A 27,700-nucleotide genomic window follows, 5' to 3' on the forward strand; every position below is an offset into this window, starting at 1 on the left:
CTCTTGACCAAACCCGTACGAAATTGTCACTTCAATTAAACAAGCCTCTAACATTGAATCAAAATTTTCACAACTTATTGGGATGGAGTCTCTGTAGCAGGCTCAATGTTTCTCTGAAAAGAGACTGTCTGAAATAGTGAAATAGCTAGTGCATTCTTGCAACACCTGCCTGCAACCCAGACAGCGTTTTATAAATGCTAACATATTCTTGGTGCGTAACTGTGTCAGCCATCAATCACACCACACCCTTATCAATCGATGAGGGCACCGCTCTAGTACACCAGTTAAGAGTTGGTGATACCAAGGTTTGTTTTTCCAATGTTGCTACAGTACCACCTTGAAACAAACTATTAACACCAGCAGCTGTCAACTAGCTTGTACATTCACTTTGAGCTAAACGTCAGACAGATTACATCGGATCTTAGCACCAGACAGATGCACATCTTTTTTGGAAAACAGAACACCCGTTAACCGAAATGCACACTTCCATAAGTTACCGGTATAGAGGCTATTGATAAATTGGTCATATAATTATTTCTCAGATTCCTTGAAGTTCCTGTCATCGAGCAACTACTGTATTTGCGAATGTTAAAAAAGATGAAATTCTGAACAGGTTGCCTTATATCGTGGTACTTTTCTAATGAAATACGCAATGCACTTTTTGGGTGGAAAACCTTGGTGAAATAATAATGGTTTTTGCTATTTGTGTGTGCCGAAATAGGGAAATTTCCAAGTCATATGTGGCTGTTGGAGTATTTACAATAGTAGCTGTGTGCAATAATGTGGAATGTTAGTTATTTTCAAACATGCTATTTACATACATGTGTCTACATACATCTACAAGGCTCATGTTATAATTTGCATTCGTGCAATGCTCTTTGTGAATGGACCCTCGATCAAATGAACATGTAGTTGCTAAAATATGTCGAACAAGTTACTCTCCTGTGCCTTCCCTTGAGAACTGATGCCCACATGTAATAACCGTTGTTGAGCAGTCCTCATTTTCGCTTCTGCTCTTTATACCATTTCCCTTCGAGACTCCAGTTAGGGCTATTCTTTGCACTTAAAAAAATTATTACGATTGCAATTCAAAGTATTCAGGCTAAAATTGGGTTAACTGGGATTCACATCGACTGCAAGTAGCAACTGTTTAACTTGTATTTCGGATGAAAGAATTTGAACATTCCTGTAGTTTTTTGGAAGAGTGTGCAATGCTCATGCAAATAAATGTCAGTTCAGAGCTCGGTCTTTATTTTATACTGTATTGACGGGATGTTTGCACATATACTTGCATCATGTGCAGTGGCACTATTTGATTACCTCGAGCAGTTGCACATACCATCTGTTATGCTTAATACATTCATTCCGTAAGCACTGCACGTTAAGCAGGTGTCATAACTAACAAAATATAGTATACTGACCCTCATATACTTTGCCTTAAAAATTTAATAAATTCTACTATGCACAAAATTATCACCACACATGAACATTTTAGCCTATGTTCCGAGATTGATAGTGCACTACATTTGTCATACGCAATTCAGCAAACTTGGGAGCAGTGAAAGTTATTTTTATTACTGACTGGTCTCATGTGATACTCCTTTGCTGTGAATAATAATACTTGTGTACTTGCAGGTCTTTTAAATGTGATGCCAAATGTTTTGCTGGTAGTTTGTGCGTAGAGTGCTTGGGCAGCTCACTTTTATAGTATACATATATGGAAAATGAAGTGCTTATACTTTATTAAAATATATTGTCCGATTCTTCTTATCGAGCTTTGAATAATGTGTTAGTGGTAATCTTACTCTCGAGGCAGTTGCAAAACATACTCAAGGTGCACAGACCTTTTGTGAATTTATTGAGTGCTTGCCCACGCACTGCTTATTTTGCATGGGTGGGCTTTTTGTTATATTTTCTTTGTCATGTGTTTTTGTTGTTCGAAATAAAAATTCATTCGGAAGTATATGCTCGTCTTCATTACTGTCACATGAATGAAATGAGTTGTAATATGAAAAGTGGACATGCATCCTAATACATATGCTGTAAAGAAAAGGCATTATACTGTAGTGACCTTGCACTGAAAGGGAAGTGTTGAAATCTTAACAGCAGAAAAGCATGCCGTCTTCACACAATTGCATCCGAGGTGACCCGTAAAAAATTTACATATTTTCCATTTCGAGCCCAGAGTAAATGTGTCCATCTTTCATGTGATGGGGCAACTCCTGTGATTTGAAAATACACGGGCATAGGTACAAAACAGGTTGTCTTACGCTTTGCTTGTCTTTCACAAGCCCGACTTGTTACAGGAATTCAGCTATGCGCTTGTTTGAAATCGAAATTCGAGTGCTCGTATAGTGTGTCACAGTGACAAGTGTTTTTGTGTCAATACACTGATGTTTTCTTATTTCCACAAATTTTGAATTTTTTTAATGATCCTAAGTATTATGCACTCAGGCATCCTTAAATTTGAATACTTCAGAAGAAGAAAGTTCACTGGTTTAATACCACCTGAACAGAGAAATCGCGTCGTTTCAGTGGGATTTTAAATGTGTCTGATACCTTACAGCAATGGCTCGGTTTAAACTTCCTTTAGGGTATGGCCTGCCTAGGTGCTTTGAAGAACCCATTGCTGAGACTCTCAAAAATAGCTTCTAAACAACTAAGCTGGAACCACATCAGTCACAGCCTTTATTGCGGTTTCGGTGAGACGTTTCTAGTACAACTGAGCTCTAAATTTTGTTTCTACCAGCTGGAAGAACAAGAAGTTACAGGGTGGCAAAGCGGCTCTTTCAGAGCTTGCTTTCTTGCACCTATATTCTGTGGCTCGTACCCACCACGGGGGGATAGGCCATTAAAATGACGGTTATTGTAACGGGGAAAAAGGAATTTCAAGTTCTAATGAAAAATTAATTATTCAGACATTTAAGGAATATAAAATTGGACAATCATAAAATTACCTAAGGGTAAAGTAGGTATAGAACTATTAAAATGAATAAATAAATAATTCCTAGGAACTAGAATTTTATTAGTAAGAAATCCAACAGAAAACTTTCTTGTGTGTTAAAGAGCTTGGTAGCCACGTGTATATTGCATGCATTGCAATGCATTGCAGCATTGATTGGAATGATGCAATGATTGGAAGCTCATGGAGTAGTGTGTGTGTGTGTTTCACTTTAGAGTCTCTTCTGTTCATCACCCTGCTGACTGGTGTAACTTATTCAGTGTTATGCGCCAATTGACCCTGAGCAATTATGCCTCCTCTACAATTACATGCCTGCTGCGTTAGTCAAAAGCCGCCTGTGGCTTCTAATGAGAAAGGTTGCTAGCGATCCTTGCGGTGGCTCTTTGCAACTCACATGTGCGCATGCGCACACTACTTACCCCGACGCCACCCCCTCCTCCCTAAGCGTTTTCGAAAAAATAAGGCAGAAATGTGGTGGAACGTGGTGTCATTTCTCTGCAACCGACGTCATCTCAAGACAGCATGGTTAGAATGGGGTAGCTTGTGACGCCGCAGGCATCATTCTAGAGGAGGCTTTGCCCAGACTTTACAATAGGCGTGGCTTACACAGTGGCACGGTCACTGACCTCCATCCCTAGTATAGAGATCATTGGGAAGGGGTGATATTCTGGACACTAATTCCGCCATATTGTCGAAATTCGTAATGGCGGCATTTTAAGCCAACAAAGAGGTCGTAGCAGCTCGATTACTTAGCCAATTATTTCAATTAATGACGGAATCTGACAAACGAAGGAATTCGACAATGTCCAGAACAAGGAGGTTGAAAAAAATTGCTGGAATGGAAATTCTTGCCCACAAGTGAAGCAATACCAATTGTTAGACGGCGGCCGCGGCAGCCATCTTAATAGAGGCGAGATGAGCTGTTGGCGTTTGGCGATTGAGAAGGAACGTTTTCCTCGCACGCCCAACGAGTTTAACTTGGCAACATTTTCGGGTCAGATAGTGCTCGAAGTGCGTCCTTGTCTTACTAGTTTTCTTTAGTAAGCCCTGAATTTAAGGCGAATTTCATGTCTCTTCAGATTGTATCATCGAAAACAACTATTTTTTTATATTTAACGTAGCCTTCAACAAACAAATCAAAGCCACTTGATTTCTAAGTGGGCACCACCACAAAATAGCGTGTTCCTGAGAGCTTTGGAGGGCAAAAGCTGGCTTCACTTCTGCTGGTAAAGCATTGCGGGACCTTCCACTGCAGCAATTTTTTTTAACCTCCTTGGTCCAGAACTTGTATGAATGGTATAGAATAGCACCCCGGGATGAACGTTTATAGATACTTTTTCAGTTTTCGAACTCCTCCTTTCGAGGTGGGTGTGATTTGCTTCAAGGGAGTGTGAGGGTGCTGCAGTCTAACTTTGTGCCAACTTGTAACCAGCTGCTTCGCGCTGGCTCAGAACACATACCAATTGCCGCTGGCTTCACTGCTCCTGCAGTATCGTGCGTTCCGTGCCAGTGTTCGGTGCACTTTTTTTCTGTGTGTATGTCTCGTGGCATGGCATGCTTCCACGGTCTTCTGAAGACAATTTGACGCCTAGCTGTAACTACATCAGACACAGCCTTTACCGTGGCTTCGATGAGACGTTTCTAGTACAACTGAGCTCTAAATTTTGTTTCTACTACCTGGAAGAACAAAAAGTTACAGGGTGGCAAAGCGGCTCTTTAATCGACAAATGCTCGTCTAGCACGTGACCACGCTGCGCAAGCTATTATTTTCACCAAGGACCTAAAAAGACGCCGCACACGCATCTGGGCTCTACTCCTCGTGCCTAAACAAAGAAGTTGCGATCAATCCCAGTTACAAAGTGATCCTGCAGTGCTACAGAGATTTGCGAAGACATTACCCAGAACCACACAAGAACCTTTCAGCCATGGATTCTGCAACGTTACGCTGACTCCAAACTAACACATACATAAACATCCACAAATTGCATACGTACTACCCAACAGCATCCTGCACCTCGCCCTCTCCTTCATCTCTCTCTATCTCTCCTATTTTTAATCCTATCCTTTTATTCCCTTCTCCACCCCCGTACCTCGTGAGCTACTGTTGAGGTGTCCTCCCCCTGGGAGACAGTTACGGGGCTCGCTGTTCTCTTCTTTTCATTTAAAATCACTTCGCGCTACTGAGACATATGCCCGTGGTGTGGAAGCACACCGACGCTCTACCATGTTACGTGAAAATGTTCGGCACACACCGAAGAACACGAAGAGAACAACAGCAGGGAGATGTGGGAGGCAATGCTGCCCAGCCCTTGAGGACCAGCGGAGGCTAGTCAGGAGGGCTGAAAGGAAGGCGAGAGCCAGTTGTAGCGAAACGTCGGGGTTGTTCAAAGTTAGGCGCCTCGGACGACCAGGGAGACGAATAAGTGTGGGGGAAACTCCGCGGAGGCAATCGATGAGAAGTCAAGACGATGATTTCGGGGAGCACTCATTGGGGGTTTATTTGGCTAACACAACTTCAATTTACAAAATACACTTGGTCACAAAGACAAAACATAGAAAATGGTGGCATACCCCTCGGCCTGCATGGCATGGTCTCCGGTGGTGAGATCCGCTGTTTACCCCGACTCCGCTCTCTTTTCGAGTTCAAACATCCTCTTTTTAACCCTTGGTCGAACAAAGAGTCTTCACAAAAACCAATCACATGTTGGGACTCGCATCATCACAACCAATCACAGAAACACTTTCATAAAAAGCACTACATTTGTAAAAACCTCCTTACCAAATGAAACACGCAAAGGGATAGGTTCTCCGCACGGGACACTCTCTCCCATGCCAGGCCGTGCTGCCCAACATTACTCGTGCTGCCTCCATCGGCCGACTTCCGTCGGCGGCCGTTCTCACGCTCGAGCCCCGTCAGTTCTTTCATTAACTGTTGCTTCCTAGAAGCGTCCTTAAGAGCGATGGGTACACCATTGGGCTCCGTGCGCTTACCAGGTGTACATGCGACAGCGAGGCGCCCCGACATCCTAACAACAGCGGGGGAGAATATGGTCGTTTACCTGCCGCCACTATATGTCTCGGTCAGCCAAGTGGTCGCGTCCCCATGTCATTCTCAATGACACGCGTGCCTGCCAACAATGGCTTAAACTCAGACGGTGGCGCCGGACCTGCCTCTTGCTAGACGCTTTTCCGAGTAAGCTTTGCCCTTCTAATCCCGAACGGGGGCGACCTTGACTGCTCCGCTTGTGAGCCGTGAAAGAACAAGGTTTTCCGCGAAACATTGCTCTCGCGACACAGTGATGCCTTGGAATAGGGGCCCGACCACGCGGCACTGTCCTGTTTAGGGGCAACGAAGTCTTTTTCGTTAATAAAGTTTTGTTCTTCTTCTTGCGGTGTTGTGTAAACACTGCACATCGGCTGCACCGTGCCTAGCTGGAGCAGACAACCCTCGTTTGCTTGCGCAAAGTTGGCTTGCAGCGTCACGGTGTCGGGAACTGCAGCCGACCGCCTGCTCCCCGAAGGCGAAGCGCAGAGTTCCAAAACTGAAAAAAAAAGAGAGAAACGTTGCTCAGGGTAGTATGTGACGTCATTAGAGATGATGCACGAAGAGAGCTTCACAATTTTCGTTTTTGCGCATTGTTTCACGGTAATTTAAAATTATTTACGAACATATGAGCAAATTGAACAACCATGACTGTTACAAGATGGTCAATACTTTGAGTTCACATTTAACTGAAATAGTTATTGTCGATGCTTCTCACTGCTTCATTTCTAGGGAACGCTACTCAGGTGATATACGTACCAAGCAATGCGACTGCGATTCACTTAGTTCTCCCGAAAATGAGTTCAATGGTAGACATTAAATTCAGACAAGCTGCTAACGGTGCCTACGTTCGAATAAACGTCCCAGCAAAATAGCTGCTGGATGGGCCGGACGTAGCCGTCTTTGTCCCGGAAACGAGCGGCACGGATAGACGATGGCTACCGGCGAGCCAGATTTTCTTTAGTTTTTTTTTATTGTGCACCATATTTCCTTTCTTTTTCAAAGAAATGCCAGCCTGTTGAGCGCCGAACTGCAGGAGCTGCCCGGAAAAGTCTTCGGGGAAGACATTTCATGCGTGGGTAGCCCAAAATCCCATTCGTTTTTGCACACTTGACGAGAAACTGGCGATGAGAAAAGTCCGTTTGCTCCTAGTCGAAGGTGCCAAAACAGTTCGGCGTCTGTCACGCAGGTTTCCACGTTCCAAGCCGTAGATATTCAAGAAATGGCTCGTTAACCTGAAGAGGGACACGTGGAGACCGTCTCCGGGCTGCAGACTATGCAGCGACCACTTTGACAAGTCGTGTTTCAAGCGCGCGGGTTCGAGGACCCGTCTTCAGGACGACGCCGTCCCGACGCTCTTTTCTCTCCCGGGTGACTCTGATGGCGCACAGAAGGTGAGACTCTTGCTTGTGGTGAATTGAGAAAATGTTTCTAGCGTCGCAGCTCGTCTGCAGCTGCTAGGATTAAAAAAGTAAAATCTGTCTTGCGCTTTCGTTGCAGTGATCCTCAGGATAATGCCAAGATTTTAACATGGGCAAGGTTCTGTTTGGCTATAGCGTACTAGAATATGGGGCAGTGTGTTCAGAAAGGAGTCGTGGTTGATGCAGTTGGTATCGACAGCCGCGAGATGGTGTCACTATAGCATGAACTGTCACCTCATGCTTTGCCTTCTATGAGCTTCTGTGCTTTGATATTAGTAATAGCAGAGGTTTAACGTTCCAAAACCACCATATGATTATGAGAGACGCCGTAGAGGAGTGCTCCAGAAATTCGACCACCTGGGGTGTTTTAACGTGCACCTAAATCTAAGTACACGCACCTCAGTATTTGTGCCTCCGCCGAAAACGTAGCCGCCGCGGCCGGGATTCAATCCCGTGATTTGCGCTTGCATACGTCGCACTTATAGTCTTGTGTTTAATTGCTGACACTTCCGAGAGAAGCTTTCTAATGGGTTTGTTTGTACTGCATTCAAAACAAAACGAAATGTCAAAGCTGCAACACATGGTCCAAATGCAGGTAATATTATTATTTTATTTATTTATTTGATTTGCATACACATATACACAAAAACACAGAGGAAAGAGGGAAAGAGCAAGCTGGCAACTGCCACCTGGAGGGGCACAACGCCTGCTCACTCTTTCGGGAGGAAGGGAGAAACAGAGGAAACAAAGAATAGAGAGGAGAAAGAGGAAAGAAGATGAGGAAGGGAAAATGATGAAGACTTTGACGAATATGAGTAAAAAAAACAGAGACCGTCTATAAACGGATGGCCAGGTCCGTTTGGTTCATAAATGTAAGGAGAGCTCGGTGGGCCTGGTGGCGTCGGGAAGCACTACTACTCGGAAACGGAAAGGGGTGGTCGTCTAGAGTCGCACTATTGAGTCCCAGGAATTTATATTCCTTAATCAACAAAGACCGCTGCGTAGGAAATGTGGGACAGTGCACTACAGAATGCTCAAGTGTTTCGCAGGCGCCACAAGCTGCGCACAACGGGCTGTCCACATGCCCTTGACATTGTAATCGTTCATGCACCAGCACAGAGCCCACTCTTAGTTTGTAACACAACGCTCGGGAACTACGAGGCAAGCCACGGCCGCGAACACGGGGAGGGAACGATCCATTCGTCACACGCTGGTCTGGGTGCTGCTTTAGGAGGTGTCGGCGTATAAGCAGACGAAAACAGCAGGGGGCCAATCCAAAAAGAATTATTGGTTAAGAAGAAGGCGACCGAAGCTGAGACCGATATGTGGAAAATCGGCATGATTAAGAAGTCTGCGCTAGAGATCTATCAAACTTTTAAGCAGGAAATTGCCAAGGAAAGGGTCTATGATAATACTCGGGGTACTTCTCTACTGTTTGAGGCCAGGACGAGAGTATTGCAAACCAAGACATATCGGGCCAAATACGAAGGGGTAGACACGGTATGCAGTGCGTGTGGAGAGGAAGAAGAAACTGCCGAAAACTTGATAATGTTCTGTAAAGGGCTTCACCCTATTGTTCAGGATGATGGCGCAGAGTTTTTCAAAGCACTGGGGTTTAGGGACAGTGAGGGCAAAATAGACTTTAAGCGGGTAGAATTGACTAGAAGGAGGATATGTGATTGGTGTCTAAAATCAAGGCACGAGTGAAAATAAATCTTTCACTGCAAAGTACCAGTCCTCAACTTCACTATTTAAAGAAAAAAAAACAGATAAATCTAGTTTGTGGTTCACTAAGTATTACGACTAGGTGGCCTTAGCCGCCACCTGATCTAAAGGGTACAGCCATATCCATCCATCCATTCATCCATCCATCCATCCATCCATCCATCCATCCATCCATCCATCCATCCATCCATCCATCCATTCATCCATTCCATCCATCCATTCCATCCATCCATTCCATCCATCCATCCATCCATCCATCCATCCATCCATCCATCCATCCATCCATTCATCCATCCGTCCATCCTTCCATCCATCCATCCATCCATCCAATTACTGCGGGATGACTATGCTGTCCAGCGTGACAGCCGTCCCGCGGACTCTAATCCTGTTGGATGGGCGTGCTTGCGAATCGCTGTGCTCAGTCGTATCCCACTGCTGCCAACCAGATGTTGCGGCTCTCGGCACTGTTCACCAGTTGTCGCTCCGAATCCCAGCGCTGATCACCACTTGTTATGGACCGGGGTCTACCCGGTCTCTTGTGGTAGCGTGGTTTGTTCGGGTTGAGGAAACGAACGCTCACAAGATGGGGATACGAAAAACAAACAGGTTTATGTCACTATTACAATTATTTACAGCATGAGGTTAGGAGTTCACAAACCACGAACGTGGTGGTTGAACCGTTACATGGTTCAGAGCGACGTCCAGCACTCTGCGGCGTCGTTTTAAGCCCTATCGGGCTCCTCCTCCTTGAGTGGAACACCAATAACACACACACAACAGGCGAGGGGTACGAGCATGCACGGCCCACGTGAACATCTAATATTGAGTCGTGATCCCTGCACTGCAAGGTGTCACCAGCGGGGCTCTTCCTCGTCGTGTGTGTGCCGCTGGTCGAGGGGTCCCAAGCTCCTGGCAGCATACATCAAACGGTCCGCCGATCTGTTCGCTCCATTAGCAGGGCAATTTGTGGCGGCGGCCGCGGTTTCTTCCAAGGAAGATGCTGTCTTTGTTGTCCTCTCTGGAACGGCTTACGGTGTCGTGGTGACACGATGTCCCATCCTCCTGGCTAGCAGGGACAATACCGGGCGGGCAGAGGCAGCCGGCCAGTCGGCTACTTGTTTGAGGATTAAAAGAGCGCCGCTCCCCCGTCAGCTCTGGACGCTGGTTCCGAGAGAACTGGGGTTCCAGGCGTGGGAGCGCTGCCCGGCTACGCTTCTGAGCAACAGCATGGCGCCTACTGACGACGGTCATAACAGCTTCCCCCTGCGCCATGATCGAGGAGAGGTTCTCCGGCCACCTCCATCTGTACACGGACGGCTCGGTGAAGGGGGGCGGCTCGGCTGCGGCTGCCAGCGTCATTCTGGCGCTCCGAGACGAGAAGTGCCGTCTTCCGCTCCTGGCGACATCGACGACCGCTGAGCTCGTGATTTTGAACTTGGCGGCCGATAAGCTGGCCGAGCTCCTGTCGTCTTCGGACGTCATCTTCTGCGACTCTCGGGTGGCCCTCCTCACCCTCACGAAAGGTGAAAATGGCACTTCGATCGCGCAGCGTCTCACGCGCAAGTTTACTGTGATCGTCCAAAGTGGGTGTGATGTGTCCTTTCAGTGGGTGCCCTCACACGTCGGAGTGCGCGGCAACGAGGCAGCCGACGCGCTAGCAAAGGAACTTCGTTCGCAGCTACGATGTGGCGTGGCAGATCATCGCGCGCCACTTCCGCGCTCTTCACCCGGACCCCCGCACAGCAGCCGGCAAACCTGTCGCACGCCTGCCGTCAACGGGAATCGGTCAGCGTGCTCGAGCTTTCTTGCTGCGCCTTCGTACGGGATGCCGCCGTACAGCGCAACTGCTCTTCAAACAGCGTGGCAGTGGCAGCCCTTCGTGAGCGCAGTGTCCGGCAGACGAGACCGTCGAACATATCCTGTGCCAGTGCCCGGGATACGCGGACATTCGTCGCCGTCTCTGCAACACCTACGCGCAACTCGGACTGCCACACCTGAGTCCAGAACACATGTTGTTCCCCTCGGCGAACGTTGCGACACTCCGCCGGGCGTTCCATGCGCTGCTGGATTGTTTTGGCGACGCAGACCTTTTTACGCGCCTCTAAAGAGACCCGTTACACACGCACGTGTCGTTGTTTACTCCCGCCGCGCGCCACGCCTACTCGGTGTCCCACGTGACTTTGTTTACGTAGGGCACTCCGAGCTGCCTGACGGCCTTTTTCTTTTCTTTTTTTCTCCCTCCCCTACGAAGCGCTCTCCCGTCGGTGCAAGAACCATCTCCCCTTCCCTCGCTGTCGCGGAGCGCCCAATGTGTGTGTGTGTGTGTGTGTGTGTGTGTGTGTGTGTGTGTGTGTGTGTGTGTGTGTGTGTGTGTGTGTGTGTGTGTGTGTGTGTGTGTGTGTGTGTGTGTGTGTGTGTGTGTGTGTGTGTGTGTGTGTGTGTGTGTGTGTGTGTGTGTGTGTGTGTGTGTGTGTGTGTGTGTGTGTGTGTGTGTGTGTGTGTGTGTGTGTGTGTGTGTGTGTGTGTGTGTGTGTGTGTGTGTGTGTGTGTGTGTGTGTGTGTGTGTGTGTGTGTGTGTGTGTGTGTGTGTGTGTGTGTGTGTGTGTGTGTGTGTGTGTGTGTGTGTGTGTGTGTGTGTGTGTGTGTGTGTGTGTGTGTGTGTGTGTGTGTGTGTGTGTGTGTGTGTGTTTTATTACTCGGGCGCATTCTTCGCCTCTGGCTTCTCGGTGGTCTTTTGGCCGGTTGCGTGTGCCGCGCTTGTTTTCTTGCGCATGTGCGTAATGCGAGTGATCGAATGCTTTTCACTACCCTCAGCCGACGTTGCCACTGCCATGAAGATGTTGCCTGGCTGATGCTGCCTAATGCACGGGCGCGAGGATGTGAGGTGGTGACAGCTGCGGTAAAAATGGCGATGAAGGTGCGTGCACGGTACCTGGACGGGGTTGCCTGGCTGTTGTCCGAGGCACCAGTCATTTGTTGAGACAGCCGACTTAGATTACGGCCAAAAATGTTCCTGGTTCTCCAGGAACGCAAAGCATACCCGGCCGTCGCTCCTTCGGCAGCCTTACAGTACCTCTCATCGATGGTAGCTTTTGTTGCCTGGTCGATTCTAACTCTGGCTTCTGCGGACCACTCTTCTGGCAATCCCACTATTCTTGGTCACGGGATTCGAGTGCGTCGGCCAATCGCAGCTCACCGCGAGGTCACCGCTTATTGCACTAACAGCACGTCCCGTGGTGCGATCGCTAAATAACAGGTTGGTTTCTTTCCTAAATATTCTGACAAATACCCACACTCTGGGGGATTGAGCAAGATTGCGTGTCGCAACTTTAGAGGATAACTTCAGGAATACGTAATATTAAACAAGAAATATGGGACATCACCACTCTTTGACGTCTTCGTTCTCTTCTTCTTTTTGTTACGACGCTACGCTGCTTGTGTTTGCAAATCTTTTTCTTCACTCTACCTGCCGTGGTGGTCAACTGCAGGGATACGCTGCTCGACTGCTAACCCGAATTGGGGGGATCGAGTCCTGGCTGCAGATGCCGCATTTTCCAGGTATACGTGAAAGGGGCTGAGCACCGTGTTCTTAGAATTAGGTGGACGTTTAAGAACCCCAGGTGGTCGAAATTTCCAGCACTGTCGAGTTCGGCATCTCTCAAAATGATCGTGTTTTTACGACGCTAAAGCCCAGCAGGTATTATAGTTGCTTTTCACCACTGACCACACTGTCTTTAGTTGTCCGTTTGCAAATTTTGCGGTAATTCATTACTTGCCATGCCGTCCTTACGGTGGCATAAGGACCTTGCCTATATATTCGTGTATTTAAACAGTTTTTAAATGGCCAAAACTCAGGTTTTCTTTATTCTGCCTAATCATCACGATGGATTCACCAACGCTGTTATATGCTGCTTCATCAATGTATAAATCGAGATAACTTGTACAGTTGCGTGCAGAGATACAGTCCACTAACGTTATCGACGTAATGCTCTCAAAGTTGACTTTCCAGTGGTGTTTTGTCACGAAACCTTTCATTCTGGCAGTGGGGACGATAGCAGAAGTGGCTTACCTCAATGATGGTGTATTTTTACCTTGATCAGGTTGGTGAAAATTGTTTGTTGTTTTCCAAGTAGCACTCGCTTGCATGTTTGTCTGTAGGGATTGTTTAAGGTGGAGGGGGGCGGTGCCAGTGCCCTTTTCGCACCCCCTTGTAGAGGCTCATGCTCGCTGGCCTTCTCATAGCTGCCAATCCGTGTCCAGTGCATCTACTTTTTTTCAATGTTAACCCTTCAAGGTCAATTTTGAAAGCGACTTTTCAATACGGCTTCTCAAGAGAGTAATGTATGCTTGGCATGTAACAAATTACTTCGAGTTATCTTAATCGTGAAATGCACAGAGTGTAATAATTGTTACGACAGAGGTAAGTGCTGCCACTGGACTGAGGCGATGTTGAATCCAAAGAGATATTCGTTAAAACAATCTTAGAAGTGCCTATTTGCAGCACAGGAAGACTACACAGAGGCAGAGCTAAAAAAAAATCAATTCACGAGCTTAACGTGAAAACATCTCTGGCCAGCATTACCACAAAGCTTGAGTCTCGGGGTCCCTTCTTGAGAAGGTTGAGAACAATAATTCTTCCTTTGTCATGATGACATCTAACTACGACAGAATTGCCACGGCTATAATGCGGTGAAGCCTTAAGCAACGCGAGGATTAGAAAATTTTAGGCAAAAGGCAGTACCGCACGTTTTCGTCAGCTTCGTGCTGCTGTTGACAAGCTAAGAAGGGGAACCTTGAATTCAGGGAATACCTACCACAAAGAAAAAAGAAACTATTAAGTAGGGTTATCGAACTTGCCAAGCTGATAAAAATACCGAAACTGACCCTTAGTCGTATAGGAGCAGTGCATAGGTTTCCCTCGAAGAATGACAAAGGTGCGAGTATTGTATTGCGTCTCCTGGGTCTGTCAGAACGTGGTAACTAACTTTTGAAAAGAAAGACACCCACGCAGAAAAATTCTCTGTTCATGACGAGAACTGGTCGAAGGCAACCAGGAAACTTCTTTTTGCAACGAAGAAGTGGGCGGGACAAAAAAATAGTTATGAGCATACGCCTGCCGTAGAAATGGCCAACTTTTCCTCAGTGAAATAGATGGGTGATCTCCTCATTTTATATAACAGGTCGACGACCTTACGGCTTTGGTGTAGCTACACAATCCGTGGTAAGTGCTCGGGTATTTTTTTTTTCATTTTTTACTGACTTAGACTTTCTTCTTCTTTCATGGATGATTATAATGTTCTACTGATATGTTTTTCTCTATGTTGCCTCGAAAATTTCCGCACTTGAATATGCAGTCAAGGCAGTACAGATCTACGAGTTTTGTGTTTTCCTCAATCAAGTAAATACTTCATTTACCGCTATGATGCTGACAGAAACATAGTTTTTATACTATTATGTTTGTCATCCGAAGAGATACATCGGTGACAAGTGGGAAATAATTAACCATCGTCTCATATCAGTGACTTGCGTTTGCCGAATGCTACTCGAGCATGAAGTCCATATACAACTATTTTCGGAAAAACATCTTTCCAAACCTGCATGAACCCAGGCAACGCCTTTCTACCCCCACAAAGCTAATGGAAACGGTCACAAATTTTCAAGCGCTTTGAAATGCAAAAAGTCCTAGCTGTGCCGCAAATGCGAAGTCATGAACGCGATAGCAACAAATTAGAAAGTCAAGCACAGAATAGTAAGCAGATCGAAACTTGCTCACCGTTTCTCACGTAAAAATAGCGCTCGAAATGTACTCGCAGATACAGATGAACAGGGTCGGATGGCTTTATTGAGTCCGCCCTGCAAGAGGCTATCGACACCGCCGAGTCTTACCTCGACCACACCGGTCTCAGGTGCTCACCCGCGAAGTCGGAGCTGTTGATATATTTGCCCAAACGCCGGGATGCCAAGCCCAAAGGATGGAAACCTCCGGCGGAACACAATATCACCCTCCACACCCGAGATGGTCGTACTGTACCCAAGGTAGACACCATCAAGGTTCTCGGCATGATCATCGAGTCCCACGGAACCAACACCCAAACAGTACACAAGCTCAGGACTAAGACTGAGTATGCCATACGACTCGTACGTAGAGTAGCCAACAGGCACCATGGCCTCAAAGAAGACAACCTGCTGCGTCTCGTACACGCGTTTGTTTTGTGCCATTTACCTACGTTGCCGCTATACACAAATGGCTACGTGCTCAGCGCGATCAACTCAATGCGCTTATTCGCAAGGTGGTCAAACGAGCCCTTCCGCAGCTCATCCTTGGCAGATCAGCTCTGGGCTGTCCACCAAGCCCGCGAGGCGGCTGAGGAGCTTGGCATCTCAGTCCCCACGTGGGGGCTGCCCGCAACACAGTGATCTGTGTTTTGGAGGACCAAATAAAAGTTTATCCAATCCAATCCAAACGAGCCCTTGGCCTACCTATCACCACTCTAACGTACAAACTCCTCGAGTTTGGCCGACATAACACGCTAGAAGAGATCGCCTAAGCTCAGGAACGCGTGCAATTGACCCGACTCAATACCACCAAGGCGGGCCGCCATATTCTGCGCGAGCTCGGCTTCTTCTCCTCGAGGGCCATGGACCCCCCAGAGTTGACTCTAATTCCCCGTGAAATCCGCGACCTTATCACGATCGCTTCCACGCCACTAAATGAACACCCCGAATACAACAGAGGCAGGCGCCTTGCGCGGGCGACCGCCATTCTCAAGCGCATAGACATGGAAGCGGACAACGTCTCGTTCGTGAACGCCGCTGCCTATCCCAACAACCGAGCCTTCGCCACGGTCGCAGTATCATCCGCGCAGCAGACTCAGCCACAATCCTCACCCGAAACCCCGAAGTAGCGGAGCAAGTAGCTATAGCTATAGCTATGCTCGACAGCAAACGGGAATTCATCTACAGCGACTCCAGGCCGGCCATCAAAGCCTTCGAACGCGTAGTCATCTCCGACCAGGCGTTACGTATCCTGTGCAATGCGGACCCGAGTGCCCTGAAGCACCACACTGTCACCTGGTTCCCCGCCCATCTCGGCCAGGTGCCGGGTGCCCTATCCAACCTCAACGAGATCGCCCATGATGCAGCGCGCGCACTTACCGACCGCACTGCCACAGGGCAACCTCACCTTGCTGGGTTAGATACCAATCGGGATGCACCAATTACGTACAATGAAATTACAAAGCACTTTTACCTGGAACGCCGCATTTTTCCACCCCCACATCAGAAACTTAACCGACCGCAGGCATTAACCCTACGCCTATTACAGACACACACGTACACAAACCTTGCCACGCTTCACGTTTATTATCCCGATGCATACCCCAGCGACACATGCTCATCATGTGGACACACAGCGACACTCACACACATGCTCTGAGAGTGTAGAACAACTCCTCCCGACTCTACCTCAAGCAAGTGGGAGAGGTCCCTCAGGAGCTCACTTCTCGCCGACCAGCAATGGGCCGTCCAGCAGGCCCACGAAGCGGCCGCCAGGTACTCCCTGTCGGTCCCTACGTGGGAGATGCCCGCTACGCGCTAAGCGCGTCCTGCAGGACTTAAATAAAGTTTTTTTCATTCCATTCCATACAGATGAACGCGAATACGCCTTCAGTTGTTACTTCGCTTTGTCTGAAAAGCGCGCCCTTTTCGCAAATGGAAGCTGTGCAACGATTGCAGTGACCTTTGTGCGCACCGTATCCACAACAGCAATGTTCTCGTGCAAGCCTAACACCATCCAGGACGTATCATCCTCGCGACCGGGAGATAAGGGCGCACGAGAGATCCTCCACTCCCCGCTTCTCCGTTGGCCAAAGTACGCGTGAGATATGAGAGCCGCCGCGTGTTAATTGCGCCATCTTGCTTATATGGCTTAGAACACGATGGTCTCCCCCCCCCCCCCGCCAGTGTACGCGCCAACAGTGGTAAGTGGTAGATATAAATAGCATGCCGTTTGAACGATGAAGGAGGTACCCCTAGGTGGGTCAGTGGTTAACGCCTCGATTTCATGGTGTGGATGTCCCACGTTTGGTGCCACGGAGCCTTTTTCTCTGGACTTTTTTTCTTTCCGGCGTTTTCATATATATAGATACCTATACATATACTGTGCATGGCGTCGACGCCAACGTCGGTGGCGAAATCTAGCCGACAGTGTCCATATAATTGCTATCGCTATAAAACAACTCGATGTGATTTGTTTAAACTTTTCCAAAGCCTTCACCCAATTAGTTCACTCCCTTTAGATAGGAACATTCACACAAGTGAGAATATATCACAATTTAGCAGAATAGATCTAAGCATATTTGTCCGTGTGAACGCAGTAATCATCATCATCACCACCCTGACTGCGCTCTCTGCAGGACAAAGTTTTCTCCCATGTTCCCTTAGTCAACTCGAATGTGGTGTGAATTTAAATGGCTTAAAATGGCGTACATCCATGACACCAGTTCAGGTATTTGCGAAGGCATTACTATGCCGTTCTATGCAGACGACTGTCTAATCTACTGCGAGATCAACGACCTAAGGGATAAAAAAAAAGACATCAGGTCTGCACGGAAGTCGCAGTACAGTCATATCAAAAGCTAGAAGAGCGGCCTTTCAGGGCATTTATCAAAACACTCATGGGCTAAGTATTACAAGCACACTTGCTTGATGCCCACTGGGGCATTAATAATAAACTTTTCGGTATTAGACCGGCATTCACTATGCTATTCTTCGTCATTATTCTGAGAAGCTTGTTATCCGCTAAACACTTGCAAATATTTCCGGACCAATTGTTCATGCAGTGGCTAAAGACGATGAGGCATAAAGGCTGAAGTGGATATGTGTCAAAGTTATTAAGGGAACAAGAATCTTTTGTAATGGGTTGGAGAATTACACGGCTATTCGTTACGCTATTCGCATTGTGCGATGACAGGCTGTTCTTTTGCTATTTTACAACGCTTTATAAGTTGTATTAACACGATTGCTTTCCCGACATTAAGAATGCCTAAAGCAAGTTTGCCAGCTAACCACAAGCACCGACGTTGCTCAGTGGTAGAATACAGGGCTGCATCGAGCAGAACCGGGGTTTGAGCCCCATCGTGTCTTTGATGCTAGGTTTTTTTTTTTTTTCTAATTTCGCGCAATGTATAGTTACGGACACCAGCGGTGGTGGTGAACAACTGCGTGTGACCCGAGTTGTAGTTTCATAACAGCTTTCGCTGTAAAAAAGCGCTTAGGAAGATCTGTCTGAGGCAGGGGGCGAGGCAGTGGTTTCGAATTGCGAAGAAAGGTGCACACCGCAAATCTCTCTTTTAAAGGCGGACGCCGACGCAGTAGTACCATCTGGCTGCGATTGAAGCGTGGTGGCAGATGTCTTCAGGGTATAGAAGAAAATAATACATGAAGAGGATTGTAAATACTTCGTTAACTCTGAAATTCTTTTTAAAATATATACGCATAATAATAAGGAATAACTATTGCTACGAACCTAAGCTGGAAAAATCATATCGCTCAGTAGAACGCAATTCTTTTTGTTGATATCAAGTGTGCTGTATTAACGAATATTTTTGTTGTTGTTTTTTTTTCAAGTTGTACGCCCCTGCTCACACGCCTTTTGGCAAAGCGGGGTATCTCTGAATTAAGTGAATAAATCACTATTGCTGCCAAAAATAAACATTTGTTTCTGCGTAAAAGGTTCAAGCAGACATCCCTACCTGGCATGCTAGCCGCGTTTCTAACCTATGTTAGGCCAACGCTGCAATATGAAAACATTATATGAGATGCGTTTCAAGTACCTCTCATAAATGAACTCAAAAAGGTCCAAATGGGTTGTGAGGTTTATCCTTCCTAAACATTCATCGACTCACTCCGTAGCAGTGATGCTCGAAGTGCATTAACTACCACTGTTACTACGACGGCGCCCATAATTACAAGCCTAAAATTGCAATGTTTACTTTACAAGCACCAATTTATTATTGATATTTCCCCGTACGAAACGCCTCAGCTAAAACGAACTCTCAAAGACAGTTTCATGTTCATTGCGCCTCAACTAGATATTCACGCATGTGCATTCTCATTCCTACCTCGAGCAACAAAACAAGCCCTGTCATCACAGTTGTGGAGTGCACCTCTGCAGAAACCTTCGAGCTTCGCATAGTAGCGACATTACACAACTAGACTGTTATTGCTTTTGCTTGCTCACTCTTGGGCATATTAGAAAAATGTTTTTTTTATTTTGGCCACGTAGCATGAAAACCCACATCAGGAACAGCTCATGTTGTTGAAGTACCAATTAGTTGTTTCATTGAACTGACGGCCTGACTTGGTTTTATAGCATTCGCTTCATATTTTGATACTACTGTTAAGTTGTGAGTATACCTTTGTTTTTGTTGGGCATTGTATAGATGTAGTTTTTGGTTAACTCCCACTTTGATGTTATTGTTGTTTTCGCCTTACAACACAATCTTAGTCCAACAGTTTTCGGAATAAAAAATGATTACTTTCCGTCCACTTCAAAAACAAGGTCACTCGAAGCCCTTCATTTCAGACCAAGCATACATCATTCTCTTTGGAAGGTATATGAAAAAAGTCACTTTCAGAACTAACACTAGCTAGTAAACTTTAAAAAATGCATTGGTAGCGGAGTGCCAGCAATAAGATCAACGAGCATGAAGGCTTTAAATGGTCTGCAAAAGGGGCAGTTGCATCAAATAATGTCTCACCAATACTTGACTGCCCCCTCAGCAAGAAAAAAAAACTCTTTTTACATCCAGGCTAGAAGTACTCTAAAACACCAAAACCATTTTACCAACCCGAAAAAAATTATAAATATACAAAGATGCAACCATCAGCACATGCATAATTAATTATTCGTTTAATTTAAATACCACTATAACATTCGCTTTCAGAAGGTCCCATCGATAACATACAGGGGCGATGTCTTTCAGTGGAGCTGTACAAGTTATCTTGATCTGTCTGGCGGTGCAGCAGGCTCTTGGCAGCGTCGGTTCATTCGTATTCTGACGATTACGCAGAACCAAAGGCTTGAACCCGTGAAAACACTGAACATACACAAAAATTCAAGCAAGATGGTTCTACCAACATCACCACTGCCAGATCTGTTGCGCTTTGCAACGGAACTTAGACTCCCGAGATTCTGACAAACTTTAAGTCAGTGTTAAGTGAAAAAGATTTATTAAAATAATTGCTAGAGTTTAGTGGCCCAAAACTACGACACGATTATTAGAAAATACGATGGAGGAGCTCCCGAAATCGGGAGCCATTGAAGTTCTTTAATTTGCAGCTAAATCTAAAAAGAAGGGGTTCAAGCATTTTCGCCTCCATCTAATATGTGGCCGCCATTGCTGTGATTTGAGCCCGCGCTTTTCGGGCCTGCAATAACGCACTATAGCCACTCAAACACAATGGCGAGTGGAGTGAAAAAAAAAAAGACGTTCAAACACAAGCAGCTTGTTGAGTGGTTAGTAAAATGAAAAGGAGAACGACGACGACGAAGAGTGGCGTCGTCTGATATTTCTTGATTTATAATACGTATTAGTAAGATTTATTGAAGGTTACAGAACGCAGTCTTGCCCAATACGCCAGAGAGGGTATGTGTCATAATTTTAAAGAAATTAACCAACGGGCTATTTCGCGATTCAGCCACTTGGTGTCCTGTTAGTCCACTGAACGGTGCGTGCCCTCGTGGTGCGCTGTCATTGGTCCACGCGCTCGTATCCCGTGAGCAAGAACACTGGGATTGCCACATCAGTGTTCCGCAGGTGTGAGGTAGCAACGACCCAACCCCAGCTAGCATCAATGAGAGCCACTAGAATACACCGCAAGCCGCGACAACGGGGTATGCCTTGCGTGCCGAGAGCACCAGGAACATGTGGCCGTAATCGAAGGCGGCTGTGTCTCGGAATGCCGGGTCCCTGGGACAACAGCCAGGCAACCCCGCGTGGGAACCATGCACGCGTCTTCGCCGGCAACTTCACCGCAGATGTCGCAGCCTGCCACCCTCGTTCCTGTCCACTGGGCAGCACTGGCCAAGCAGCATCTTGGTGGCCGTGGCAACGTCGACTGATGGTGAGAGCGCTGACTATACGCTTTTTTTAATTTTTTACTCAATCGTAGCCCTCGCATCTAATAAAAAAAGTGTGTAGTCGCATCTGCGTAAGCTTCGCTGAATATTTGAATAAGCAATTTTATTCTTTTCTCACAGCAAATTCACCCATCCCTCTGTGACGTTACGGCTTCATGTGTTCCACGTAATGAGAACCAAGGATATGTTTATGAAATGATCAAACGCGAATGAATGAAACCAAAAACATACAGTTTGCTGTAACCTGAGGCAAGTTAGGGTATTTTAAAAAAAAGAGCAGTGTAAGTCGCCCGTAATGTGTCTAACGAAACGATTCCACGCTTGCGATGATGTCTCGGCGTGGTCCCAAGCAACCGGATTAACAGTTGCACTGCTCCGCTACTAGCCCGCATGCCTGCACACTGCGCATGCGCTCCTTCGTTCTGCATAAAGTCGGCGCAGGCTGGTGGCGCCAGACGGACTAGTGGAGACGGAAGAAGGTGAGCACTGCCGATGAGGAAGCCGCTTAGCGGGAATCGTGTTGCGCTGCTAAGCGAGACTGCTGGACTCGATGAGTTTGAGTGTAGTCCATGTCGTCGTACGGCTGAAACGGCAAGATGCAACTGCGCTAAACCTGACTACAACTTCACCTCGCTTGGCATTATTTCGAAAATCTTGTTGTCACTTAGCTGGCACAACTATTTCGTAAAACTTAGCGTCACTTGGTCACCAGCTAAAAACCGGTCAGCTCCGCGATGGTTAGAGCTTTGCGCCACAAGTGCCAGCTACGCCCGGCTGTTTTGGCGCTAGTTAGTAATTTATTAAAATTTTTATTTCTTCATTTTAAATATCCACTTAGAGACATGTGTGGTTCATTAAGTTGTAGAAGGCATTCCAAAACGGTTAATTTGGCAACATGCTATATATTGAATGGAGATTTGGTTCCTTAAACGATTTGAATGGCTTCAATGAAAATCTACAAAATATGGCATGAAACCACTTAACTGCACTACCGAATTCCAGTGCTCTGAACCATGGCTTGAGCAAAACGATTACGCGGGTGTACACCTACCTATGACTAATCTTATGAAAATGAATTTTTAGTCTATTGTGCGGCTAATGCACACATAGTGAGTCATCAAATTGACATTAGACCTGCAAAGCACACCTAATGTCTTTTAGCATCAGGTGTGCAATGGAGACTCAGATGACAACATGCACCGGGATTTCTGCTTATAAAAGTACGCAGATTTTCCAGTGCATGTCCTAATGTCAAAACACATCACAATGAGAAAAATTCGAGTTAATCTTTTATAGCTAACAAAAACTCAATTTCTTACTACTAAATGTAATAATCGTGAGAATTCTAGATCCCAAGACCACTATATGATTTTGAAGAACGCCGTAGCGTAGTGCTTCATAAATTTCGACGATCCGTGATTTATTAACGTGCACCTAAGTCTAATTCAATTACCTGCTTATCTCGACATTCACGTACATGTTGTCTTTCGGAAATCTAAAACTCTAAACAGTTTGTATTCACATAGATTGTTCGACCATGTTTGAGTGAATATAACATTGACATGATGATAATGTCTTCGTACACATGCTTAAGTGCAAGTCAGCTAGACCATAAGAGAAATATTATTATTAATATTAATAATAATAATAATAATAATCCAGTACCCTTTTGCATTCACGTAAGACAACTCGAAGGTGATAGGCATCTCTTTTTTTTTTCCCCAATCAGTCAATGTGTTCATCCCGCCGCCCTTCGGAAACTTTCTGCAACTAATGTGGTTATGCATTGCCTCCACGGTTAAAGACACTGTTTTGCGCAGCCAATCAGCCAGGCAGCCTGTAAAGCTATGATTCTATTGGGTGCGATGTAACGACTTTATCATGTCACGCTATGATGACACGTCATCTCGTGGTGATTATTTTTTGCATGCATCTGTCGTTCCCTACAGTGCAGGATTGATTGATTGATTTGTGGGGTTTAACGTCCCAAAACCACCATATGATTATGAGAGACGCCGTAGTGCAGGGCTCCGGAAATTTCGACCACCTGGGGTTCTTTAACGTGCACCCAAATCTGAGCACACGGGCCTACGACATTTCCGCCTCCATCGGAAATGCAGCCGCCGCAGCCGGGATTTGAACCCGCGACACAGTGCAGGATGCGAGACGCTGCCAACGGTCACATTTTGCATTTAATGAGGAATCTAAGGCTTGCGATTTCATTATTAATCAATGATTTATTATTTACTTACTTTTGTAGCGTGCCCAGAAACAATTATAAGGTTGTACAGGTGCATCTAAAAACAACAACTATTATTATTATTATTATTATTATTATTATTATTATTATTATTATTATTATTATTATTATTATTATTATTATTATTATTATTATTATTATTATTATTATTATTATTATTATTATTATTATTATTATTATTGAGATTTTTGAGCCAGAAGCGCGATGTGGAGGAATAATTTACTAGGTCATCAGGATTGCTTTCCACCACCTTGCGCGCATAAATTTTGAGTATGTATTTAAAACTAACAAGCATAGCGTCGATCGCTTACACTGAAGCGGTACCCTATACAGTTACATAGACGTGCCAATTGGCCAATTGCATGGAGGGGGATGGTTACATTAGCTGATCAGTGGACCCCGAGGCACAGGCGATAAACTCATCGTATCGTTTAGTGAGCATTTGAAATCGTATTTATTTGTCAGTCACACTTTTTCAACTAAAATACGGCTGGAAGCAGCAGCTGCCACATGTGTGCCTTTCTCTCCCCTCCCTGCCACCGGTAGGAGGTGGAGAGCGAAGGCGTGATGGAGAGGGAGAGAGAAGTTTTAATGCACATTCATGCCTCTCACCCCGCCACTGTTTTGCTGTCACAACGCTACCTGTCACGTAGAGACAGCGGCGTAAGTTAAAAAAAAAAAAAAAACAAGGGTGTGGAAGGAAAGAATCCCTCGTTTTTCTCGATAAGGGGGGGGGGGGGGGGACAGTTCAGGCAACTAGTCATTTTGCCCCATGTATGCCACGCCGAAAAAAAAAAAATTCGCCCGAAAGGCGCGGGGAGGGGAGAGGGCAGGAAAGGGTAACGAACTCGGTGTGTCAGCCCTGATTACGTCACTGCGTAGATACGTAAAGGAACGGGCACCCGGTCAGACACCTTTCTTCTCTGTAGGGCAGGAATGCATGGCATTCATTCTTTTCTGCACACGAACAAAGCCACTGCTGCAAAAGCATTGCCCTTGAGATCTGTACTTATTGGCAATGGGATGCAGAGACTCAGAGATGACCATCGCTTTTGACATGAGTTGTGAAACTTTTTTGTTATGCAAACCAAAATACATTCAACTGCATAACTACATATATTGGAAACTAACGATAAAGAAAGCTTCATTTGGCTCTAAAAGTTATCAATACATTTTATTGTTTTTGTGAAGTATTTGTATAACAATTTGTTGGTTCTGCCCATGACCTACTACACTCCTGACCTGCCCAGAGAGCACCTCTTCCAGCGCCCACGTTCTAGTTCATACCTTCTGCCGCTAGGGCCGTAACTTAGGAGCACTGTGGCGCTAGTCAGCACCTGTTCGCTGACGTCAGCTTGAGTGTTCGTGGTCATATTTCGGCCAACAGAGCACTCATATTGCGTAATTATTATGCACTAATGAAAAATAATTTTGAAACAAATATTTCAAAAGTCATTCACAAATTCTTTGCAATTAAATGGACGCAACATCACATATGCTGTCCTACACTATGTAAGTCTACGGATTCTCGCATTTGTCCACCAGTGTGCAATAAATTTTTCGTCACACTGAACAGCTTACTTGACCAGTCATCTAAGTGAAAAAATAGTCACATATATGCCGGCTGTTCATCACGGAATGCAGCCGTTCTTACTCTAGCGCCGTCCAAACAGCCGTAAAGTAGCAGACGAACAGGTTATAGGTAGCGCCACCTACGGCGAGCGATTGAACGAGAGCGGGGACACGCGCTCCCATAGGAACCCCGCTATCTGAACAGGTCAGGAGTGTAGTAGGTCATGGTTCTGCCACCTGCACATTTATTTTAGTTAAGCCTGTAAATCAGCAGTTGCAACAGGCCCCGTTGTACTGCGGGCTCACTACCAGCTTCTCGCAAAGACATGTGCAGCAAGTCCGCGGTTACATAATTGCCGTGTTGATAAATATTGCGTGCCTTGTATACTTATCGTCTTCGGTATTCGTCTACGGGATAGTTTCTGCGAGTCGGCAAGTTTTGCTTCTTTGATCGAGTGGCGGAGGATGCCTCGCCGTACGTTGCCGCTTCAAACAGCCACTTCGAACGCGCGCTTTTGTGTTCCCTCTGAAAAGTGATTTCTTCCTCCATTTATCGATTACTCGTGTTGTTCACGTCATTCAATTTCGAGTGCACTTCCGAAGACTATCCACGACCCCGTGGTGTGACAAGCAGTGACTGATGTTATGCGAGAGCGTGAGCTTTTGGACGGGCGACTGAAGAGTGTACAGCCAATGCCAAAACTTTGGTAAGTTGAAGAAAGGCGCGGAACTACGTAACTGCGTTACTTCATTGCGCGACAAATGCTATGCAGGAAGCAATTGCCCGGGCGGTTTGTTGGTACAGCGAGGATGACGAACCAGAGACCCGATAGGCATGCAGGTATGTTTTGAGGTGGCTTATTTTATATCACCGTAATAAACAGTCTCTGTGTGCGTTGATTGCATGTTTTAAAGATTCGCGTTGCGCTACGCGATCTATCCTTCGGTCGTGCAAGCCTCTTGTCGTGCTGTTATTCCTTGGCTGTTTACTGCACGAGATTATCCTTTGATCCCTTGTCGCCCTGTAAAAGTGTCTGCTTTTAAACATACGGGTGTCGCGAGAGCAGTTCACGTTCGCCCACCTCGATAGTTTGTGCGGTTTTACTCGCAAAACAATCACACGACTGGGCACGTAGATGGAGAAACGCACAGCCCTGTCAAGCACTCACGAAGGATGTTTTCGTGGCAGCGCTCCGAATCCTTGTGCTAGAAATCCATGCAATTTCACTGTGGTTAGAATTTCTCATAAATATTTCAAAAGAGCTAACTTGAAGTATACGTATTTCAGTAATCTACACTATGTGATGAAACTAAGAGTACACTCCTACTGCTGCATTGAAGATATGTATATATCGAGTGTTAGTAGAATATAATAATTTAATTTATTTAATTAAGCTAACGCATGACACCCTTTGTTGCAATATGTGTGTGAACTTTTGTTAGCTATATAAATGTTTTTTCCTTGAAGCATACCAGGTGCTCCATCACAAATAACTTACACTGTGCTCATGTAGTACAATTGTTGCTTGATTGTGTGGTGCTTCAAGTTGTATTTTCGTGCTTTCTTTTTTACATCAGTGTTGTACTGATATCGCCTTCTTGCTTTTGTGATGAGGATATATAACCTATGTGTAGCATTCAGGAATTTAGTATTTATTTTGTTTTGTGAGGCAGCAAATTAGAAGCAAAAAAATCTTATTCATATTTTCCAGATGTTGACAGAAAGTTTCAGAATATTATTATTTTTGCGAAGGGCTTGAGTAATAAAAGAAATCCTACAGATAGCTTGTGTGAACAAAAGTCAAACTACATATGAATTCGCTTCAGAGTACCAACAGTTTGTCTCCGGAATAGCTTACACTTATGATGCAATATAATATGTATGGCTTGCTCTTACACATGCCATGTTCGCATAGACCATGCACTCTTTGCAAATATTGTTTTCATCATTTAGATCGCACGTACACATAGGCATGCTCTGCGAAGTGTTATTACGTAGTTTTGTGAATGCGGAACATTCAGTGGCACTCTGCCAATTGTCTGCAAGAAGGGGCTAGTCCAATATTACCTGTTTTGATTGTGCCCTGATCCCTTTATTCAAGGATTTACCTTTTAATGCATCAGTATACATTTTGCTGAGACATGTTTGGTACTTGCTATCTGTGTGTGATATAACGTTTGTTGTGTTTGAAAGTAATCTTTTGTGGTATCTTTTATGTAAGTATCAGCAATGACAGCTGTTCATGGTCCCCACACAGAAAACAGGTTGCAGTGCACGATTAAAGTGGTCTTCCTGCAAGCCCTAACGAGCTTTATTAAGTGGTAGGCATTTCTTTTTGTTACCACAGAGTGATAGTTTGGACACATAGCACCTATTGAGATATAGCATACACTGTCTTCTAGCTCAGGTGTAGGAAGCCTAAGTCCTTCACTTAAGTGCAGTATTCCTTGAACATGGAATGTTGCCGGAGCCAACGTTGTGCGTTGTGACATTCGGAGGCGTCTTGATAATGGGAACAGCTGTTCCTTCTCACTGTTGTCTTGACCAAGGCAAGAGTTCTTGTTAAGGGGTTGC

General features: G+C 45.7%; 1 protein-coding gene across 5 annotated transcripts in view; it reads left to right on the top strand.

The window, feature by feature from the left end:
• The first annotated feature begins 7,046 nt into the window (after window positions 1-7,046).
• Window positions 7,047-27,700, top strand: part of LOC142775912 (uncharacterized) — a 50,497-nt gene continuing 29,843 nt past the window's right edge. Inside the window, exons 1-3 of one of the 5 annotated variants that reach the window (XM_075878424.1) lie at window positions 24,398-25,832; window positions 25,899-25,966; window positions 27,348-27,447. Coding sequence is in view for 3 of the 5 variants with exons in the window: in XM_075878419.1 (XP_075734534.1) it covers window positions 7,386-7,399; window positions 20,971-21,277 (321 nt within the window). In the remaining 2 variants the exon portion in view is untranslated. Of the gene's footprint in view, window positions 7,400-20,960; window positions 21,278-24,397; window positions 25,833-25,898; window positions 25,967-27,347; window positions 27,448-27,700 lie in introns of those variants that run through there. The other 4 variants (XM_075878423.1, XM_075878420.1, XM_075878419.1 and 1 more) reach the window with 4 other exon arrangements.

Source organism: Rhipicephalus microplus, chromosome X (genome assembly GCF_043290135.1).
Source record: "Rhipicephalus microplus isolate Deutch F79 chromosome X, USDA_Rmic, whole genome shotgun sequence".
NCBI lineage: Eukaryota > Metazoa > Arthropoda > Arachnida > Ixodida > Ixodidae > Rhipicephalus > Rhipicephalus microplus.